Below are 8,395 nucleotides of genomic sequence, written 5' to 3' on the forward strand. Positions count from 1 at the left end.
CAATTATTTAACAGAATAAAACATAAAATATTTTTAAAATGCTTTGACACATTTTACTGAATAATAGAATTATTTGGAAAGTCAACATGTTTTATTCAATTCTAATGTAAAATGAAGATAAGAGAAAATGTTGAAGAAATTTTGGATCTCTGTTAGATCCCATGAAATTTTCTATACGTACGTACGTGATTTTTGCACGAGCAAAGGCCAAGATTCAATTGCCAGTAACTGGGGCGCTATCTTCACGTGTAAATCATTCTTCCTGGTCTCCGGCTCTGTCGTGTTAAAATGTTGAATTACCAACGCGAATACCCCCCGTCGAGACTTGGAGATAGGCGCCACTCGTCGTCTACTTAGAGACGTTAGCCGTCTTGAAACCGCTGTTCGCGATCAAATCAACCAAATTCCTCTCGCTTCAGCGGATTAAGGGTCATCCCTGAAAGTCTCCGACGATCATTCTCTCACATGAGAGATCGTCTGCAACGTGTGAAAACCGTTCTCATTGCAGTGACCTAGATAGATTTCTATGATTATCACCATGTGAGTCACACATACACACAGTTGATGATGGAAACTTTACAATACTTTTAGTTACATTTATAAAATAAATACATTCTACTGAAGGTCGATTTTTTCAATTCCTTGGCAAGCTATCTAACAGCTAAATCACATGTCTGTCTTTGTCTTTCCTTCAAATTAGACAAAAATAAACATATGATTTAACTGTTAGTTAGCTTACCAAGAAGTTGGGAAAATCAGTCCTGAATCAATTATTAAATTTACATCATGCAATAATGTAAATTTTTTGTTGTATTGATGTAAGAACAAACTTCCTAAAAGTTACACTCAGATATTCATTTTCATGTTATCTTAATATGATGCGATATTTTGAGTAAATTTGGATAATTTTTGAAATATTTCTTTCGTATTTCTGCTTTTTCATTCTAAAATTTAAAAAAAACGCTGAATACGTATCAAAACAAAAAGTACAAAACGAAAAATACATGTTAACTTAATCAAAGTATAGATGTTTTTAATTAATTATAATAAAAAAAGAAGTAAGATCAATATAATAAACCAAATATGTATATGTAAGTACTTATTACACAAATAATTGTGATAAGTATTAATAATATTAATAATTAAACGCTGAAATATCCAAGTATCAAATTGAGAAAAACTTAACATTGAGGATCAAAAATTCGGCATGCCCCAATTAATAAATTCATAAATAAACTTATAAATATATTCATACAGAAAAGTCATTCCTATATACGGCGACACACAGTCTTGAATTTATGAAACATTTATATAGATTTCCCCATAGTGAGTTCCCTATTAGTAGCATTATAAACATTTATATTGAAGAATGATGTATTAATTGGGACACGTCGAGTTTTTGATCCTCGATGTTAAGTTTTTCTCAATTTAATACTTGGATATTTCAGCGTTCAATTATTAATACTTATTATTGATATTTATTAATTAAAAACATCTACATTTTGATTTAGTTAACATGTACTTTTTGTTTTGTTTTGATACGTCGGTGTTTCTTTTTCTTTTGTAAAGACTGTTTGTTATGATCTCACTGCTTTTTGTATAGATTATTTAGATACAAATCTTATTACATTACTTTTTCAGCAAAGAAAATGTAAGCATCTTTGAAGTCTCGTGGCTAATTTTATTTTTCTATTGTGGAATCATTAATTAAAATCCATTTTGTGTGGTTACTGCGCACAACGTTTGTATAATGTCCATTAGTTATACTTTCACCATTGTGGAAAATTACACTAACAATTTTATATATATCTGTGTGCCTATACGTATCTTTGACGTATAGGCAGACAGATATACCTTTAATTTTTAAATTTGTGATTTTAAACGTTTTTTTATTAGCAGTTTTAAATAACCATAATTTTAAAATAAAGATATTTTTTGTTATTATCTCGTTTTTCTCAATTATACTAAGTTTTCTCCACAATAAATATTTTTTCACTATTTTTACAACTTTTAAAATTGTATTTTATTAATATTTGTAAAGTATATGGTTTTTCCAACTTTTTTGGCAATTGAAGTAATAGAATATGTTTTGACTGGATTTATAAATTTGTAACACATTTTACTATAAAATTTTCTTCGTGTAGTAATATATCTTTTCCTCTAATGTGAACTCGCAGACTGCGTTCCAATATTCACTGCCAGTATTGAAATTCTATACGTACACATGACAGAAACTATAGATCTTTAGTACTAGCAGTGAATATTGGAACAGTAGTAATCATTGAACTTTATTAAATTTATCGATGAAATTGTCCTATTTTATTTATGAGTTTATGCTAGGCGAGAAAATACATGATCGATTTTATTACGCACGTAATATGCGTCCATTCTGATTGATGCAGTCTATACGGAAATTTTTATAATATTTCATCTACGAAAATCTTTTCTGTCTCGCCAATTAATTTCAAATTCAGATTACACGTTTGCAATGCGGATCGCGAACGTCACAAGCACAGATTGATATAAAACTGTAAGAAAATGTACGTGAAATTGTAAATACAGCTCGATATGTACATCTAAATGTTGATCATAAATCTTTTCCTCTAGCGTAAATTTGTGAATCGATGACAATCATTATAGATACATGCTGCTTATTGCAGCAGCTATACAGGGTGATTCAGAAATACTTTTACAAACTTGGGAGGCGGATTCCTCACACCAAAACAAGAAAAAAGACTCCATATAAACATATGACCTTTAATCCTTATTTTTTCAGTTATTAATGGAAGAATATAATTACACATCTGTTAGACATTTTCAACTTATAAGCAAGTGAAACTGTCATCAACTCAGAAACTCATAATAAATGTTTAAAATGTCCTCCTCTTGCTTCCATACACGCATGCACTCGTCGGATTATGAATTGTCGCACCCTTTCAAATACTCCCACACGGCGTAATAACTGAAAAACTAAGGATTAAAGGTCATATGTTTATATGGAGTTTTTTTCTTGTTTTGGTGTGAGGAACCCGCCCCCCAAGTTTGTAAAAGTATTTCTGAATCACCCTGTATATATTACAAACGCAATCTGACGGACAAACGCGCATTGCTTGTGTGCGTGCGTGTACATGTGATTGGAAGCTGAATCGCTTGGCGATGCAAACGCTGCTTGATGGACAAACTCATTCGCTTGTGTGTGTGTGTGTGCGTACGTGTGAATCTGAATTTGAAAAATCTGAGAATCTACGCGAAAATAAAAGGACTTTTTAGCGAGAGCGAGATTTCGAGATCTTCGTATTGCCTGCACCAATCTTAATCAAACTTGGTGCAAATTACGTGCGTGCTAAACATTATATAAGGAAACTTTCAGATTTTCGATTATAGTTCTCGTGCTTGAGATATTTGACCGGAAGACCAATCGACCCAGAAACTCCAGATAAGCTTATTACGCGGTCGCGTTGTTTTGTTCGATATGTACTCGGCGTCGCGCCGCGACCGCGGCGCTTGATGTGACAAATATGATTGTAATCTGATCATAAGGGGCTCAACGTTGTTGAATTGCGTGATTTGATATATTTAAAGTTGTTATAAAGTTTGTGTACATCAGTCTATTGAGAGAGCTTATTATCTGTATGTGTCTCTATATATGTGTGTGTGTGTGTGTGTGTGTGTGTGTATGTGTGTGTGTATGTGTGTGTGTGTGATGTTATTCGCAATAATCGATCGCAAACCACAGATTGAAATGTGTACCCGCAACGCAGTTTGTACAGTACGGTAACCGATTCGCGCAATAAGGGAAAAACGTAGCCGAAGCGTTGTGGATTCGATAGCCGCAAAACAAATTGTGCCATTGCGGAAGTTGGGTTATCGCGCGAATAACGTATTTGCGTGCGTGTATGCGCGTGCCTGCGTGTACTGATTAATTCCGACTGTAAAAACTCTCGAAATGTCGGCCCGAACCAGCGGATCTAGAGTCGCTAATTGGTGTTGCAATTAACCACTTGACTGGCACGCGCGCCAAAAGTCGCGCGCTTTATACGAGAAGAAACTCTCCTTACTTCTATGCTGGAAATATATTATTGAATTTAAAAAGTTACTAATCTTAGTTTTCTACATTAAGGAATCCAAATTTTATGTCAAAATTAAAGAATTTTCAAACCCCGATGCACTATCGTCTGTTTAATATGCGCGGAAAATTCTTTCTTTTATATTGATTTGAGAACTAAGATTATACTCCGGGGTCATGATTCACATTACCAGCAAATGCGCAAAGGTTAACTACGTTTATATGTTTTAGAAATGTTTATTATAATTTGACTTAACAAACAATATTATAAAAGTATAATTTTAGTTCTCAAATCAATGTAAAAGAAAGAATTTTCCGTGCGTATTAAACAGACGATAATGCATCGTGGTTTGAAAATTCTTTAATTTTGACATAAAATTCGGATGTTAAAATTCCTTGATGTCAAAAACATATGATTAGTAACCTTTTAAATTCAATAACATATTTCCAGTATAGAAGTAAGGCGAGTTTCTTCTCGCATAAAGCGCGCGACTTTTGGCGCGCGTGTCAGTCAAGTGGTTAATTAATCAAATAAATGAAGTGCGCGCGGCACGTGTATGCGTGTACGTGTGTGTGTGGACGGATAGGTGCTCACGTCGATTCAACTTTCCGCTTCTTTTGCAGCGAAGGACGATCCTCTGGTGTGCGCCGCTATTCGAGGCATTCCCGAAGAGGCAGCCAAGAGAGGAGTGTTTCCGGAAGATGCTCTGCGCGAAAGATTCCTCAAGGTAATTATTCCGTTTTCTTCTGCCCCGCGGAATCACATTGCCCCCACGTATTCTTTTCCATCCACTTTGCGCAAGATAATCTCGTCCCCAAAAGTATACAAGTTAAAATGTGTATGATATATACATTCTTTGAATTTACACAAAATTTGCTTTGGTTTTGTGTATCTCGCAGTTTGAAGCGTTTTTGTGAAAAATAGAGATTTTCCGGATGGCGCTCTTTGTTGTATTAAATAAATTGAAACTTAAATTATTCCCCAAAACTTCTTTCTTCTTCATATAATCGCTGGCTGTATCTCAGTTGGCAGGATTCCCGCGCACAAATGACAGTTTTGTGTTCTGAAAGTTCTTTCTCTCATTGTGTGTTGCTAGGTGGAGAGGGTGGCAAGAAGATTAGCCATGGTGCCAGAGGAGGGTGCATCCTTGCCTATATATCTTCTTAGCTATCTTCAAAGTTTCTTGATCATCAGAACGGCCAATCCAATTCCGAAGAGCGAGCTCGAAGACGAACCAATCGACGTAGACTCGCTGAATACATACGACATACTTCACCGTGCCAGGTAAGATCTCTCTCGTAAATGTCTAAAGACTGCCGTATCACCTTGATGGACGCGGTCAGTTAATTCCAGAGGATTAAGCGAGTTCATCAGGCGTAAGGCGAGGAATTTACGATCATCGATTGATTGCAAAAACGAATACAGTTGTTTCAAGGCAGAAAATTATGTCAAATTAAGCACGTTTTATTCGCTCGGCATAAAACTTCCTTGCCGGCGACTTTCGCGACTTGATACGAATTCTTCGTACAAAGCAGGAAAAATGTGAAATTAAATAATGTTACACGAACTCGTCGATACTCTCGACACATCCGGGCGGAATTTATCGCGTCGCCGATTAAATGCACTTTTATTGTACTCTTAACTCGAGCAGCAATTTCCGCGTCACGCAAGGCCCTCTTTTCTCTCTTTCTCCATTCGTTGCGGCCCGGGCGACCCTATAAATTATCCTTACGAGACCCTAAGGACCGGAGAGAGTGCAATATATCCAGTCGACCATCAACGTGGCGGGAAAGACGAAAACACCTGCCGTAATATCCACCACGTACACTTTGACAAAGAACACCACCATTTACTACTCGTCAGGTTATCCTTTGGCGAAATCCGTTGGCGGGCCATTTTCTCGTCTTATCCCTTCGTTTTTCTCGCGATGGCCGCCTCTTTGGTTTTGCGCTCTCGCGGAACGCCAGACTTACCTGGACTTATCCTTCGAAACACTAAATAAAGATTAGAACATGTACACTGATTCTCTCATTCTCTGTAATTATCGGGGCGCTTTTATTGCAACGATAGTGAACACTCGGAGGTCGAGTTAAGTAGATGTTTCTATAGAAGCTGGCTGTAATCTTGACACAATTGCGAAAGGGATGATTCCTCATGCAAAAATAGGTCGAAGCGTAGAATAAAATTTCATTTTCGTGAAAATCAATCGGGCTTATTTGCTGAATATGTGTGTATTCAATTACGACGTGGTTTAATGAATGGCATTTTGTTGGGTTTACCATATTATTATGTTGTGCAATTTGTGAAACACATACAGAAGAAAAGAACATTCTTGTTGTGAAAATATCTTTATTTTTTACATTTAAATCTTAAAGTGAGATTACAAAATAAGTTGCATCAATTCATTTCATCGAAGAAAAATATATTTTTATTATTTAAAAATAATTTTTAGTTTAATTAAAAGTAAAGATATTGCATTAAGAAGAAAAATATATTCTTATAAAATATATTCTTATTATTTAAAAAAATTTTTCACGAATTGAAAATACAATATATTGGATTAGGACTATGATATTTTTAAATGTTGAGAGAAGATATGATTATCATCCAAATAATGATATTATAGTTTTTATAAAATAAGAATATTAAATAAAATTAAGGCATTGCTGAAATTTAAGACTTAAAAATTCTTTCAACAAAATTATATATGTTACTTATATATAAAACAATGGTGTTGTTAATTTAAGTATATTAGTTTCAAGTGAATACTAATTTTTTTTTGTGCAGACACGAATAGAAGTAGTGATTTATAAAACCTATAGTCGGCCTATATTTATAATAAATATAGGCCGACTTAAACAATGTAGGCAGGAACAGATTTTATTTTGCATTTCTGAGTTATTTTTGCATGAAAAATCATTCCTGTTTTCCCATTTTATCATGATTACACCATAATTACGGTCGAGAGGACAATATAATCTGTATAATAATTAATTTCCCAACTCCCGGACGTTAATTAATCGCTCGAAGAGGCAATCAAATTTGTGCTGTGAAAAGGTTTAACGGTGAATCCCTACGCGATATTTTACTTGAATAGAATTGAGAATATTAAATATCCCAAAACGGCATAGCGGGAGAACCAAAATGATGGCTCGGAATTCTCCAAGCGGGATAATCCGCGTGATCAAAGTTTCATCGGCACGATAATAGAATACTTCGCGCGGCGAGGCGCGCTGAGGAATAAATTTTGACACGAGATAGCGCGATCTTCGGCAAATCTCACGTTCGGGAATCTGTGAAAACGACGGCATCTGTTTTCGTTCGCACGAAAAATTTATGCTCGATCTCACACTTTGACTGCTTCGCGAGAAGCCGTGAATGTCTGGCGAGGAGAACCGCGCCGCGACGATAACGACAAACGAGTGGAAAACAGCGTACAATGAGATGTGATACCATGGCTGTCGAGAGGTGCAAGAAGGGGATCGCCACGACGACGATGACGACGACGGCGGCGGCAACGACACTTCCAGCCGCCGTCTCAGATCACGAGAGAGATAGTTTTACATACTTAAAAGCACTTCTCGCTTGTTTTCTCGCGCCGCGCTTTTTGGCGGCCACCAAGGGCTTGCGGAATATCGAGTGTCTGTTACGAAAGAAAATAGACATTCTTGGCACGTACGAAATTACGTTCCCACCCGTAGATCTTTGCTCACCAATACGTCGCTGCCTGATGCTGCACACAAGCTGTGTTTACAAATTAAAGATATATTATTCGCGCTATTTCACCGGTTAGATTACGCGCGTGCGGGGAATATTCGCGATAAGATATCGAAGTTTTATACCATCAGCACGTTAACTCGTAACAGGTATCATGGAGTTCCAATAAATTTTTGCCATTTTTAACATGATAATAAAAAGTAGAAAGAAAAATGCTTTATAGCTCGAAAATAATACTTTACGAATATTATATTACAACTAGACATATTAGGTGGTAAACTTAGTTCCTGCGGTTTTTTTGTTTAAAAAACTCACTTATTTCGACATCAAAAGCAAAAAATACATTAATCGAAGTATTTTCCCTCGCTAGCTATACATTTTTCCCATCTTTCGGGCAACGCGTAGATTCCGCGACGATAGAACGATTGGTCTTTTGATGCAATCCATTCGTCGATCCATTTTCGCACATCCTCGTAATTTCTGAAGTGTGTATCCACCAAGCCGTGCTGCATCGACCGGAACAAGTAATAGTCCGAAGGAGCTAAGTCTGGTGAATACGCTGGGTGCGGGAGAACTTCCCACTCGAGCTGCATCAGTGTTTCTTTGACGGC

The 8,395-nt window shown here is 36.1% G+C and overlaps 1 protein-coding gene across 1 annotated transcript in view; it reads left to right on the plus strand.

Annotated features, from left to right (window-relative positions):
• Positions 1-8,395, plus strand: part of LOC116850892 (MICOS complex subunit Mic60) — a 110,476-nt gene that overhangs the window by 78,532 nt on the left and 23,549 nt on the right. The window contains exons 12-13 of the mRNA XM_032829709.1: positions 4,691-4,794; positions 5,164-5,351. Of these exons, the coding sequence (XP_032685600.1) occupies positions 4,691-4,794; positions 5,164-5,351 (292 nt within the window). The remainder of the gene's footprint in view (positions 1-4,690; positions 4,795-5,163; positions 5,352-8,395) is intronic.

The sequence above is a fragment of the Odontomachus brunneus genome, unplaced genomic scaffold (genome assembly GCF_010583005.1).
Source record: "Odontomachus brunneus isolate Ranch 3 - 2012 unplaced genomic scaffold, Obru_v1 Obru_scaffold_159, whole genome shotgun sequence".
NCBI classification, from domain to species: Eukaryota; Metazoa; Arthropoda; class Insecta; order Hymenoptera; family Formicidae; genus Odontomachus; species Odontomachus brunneus.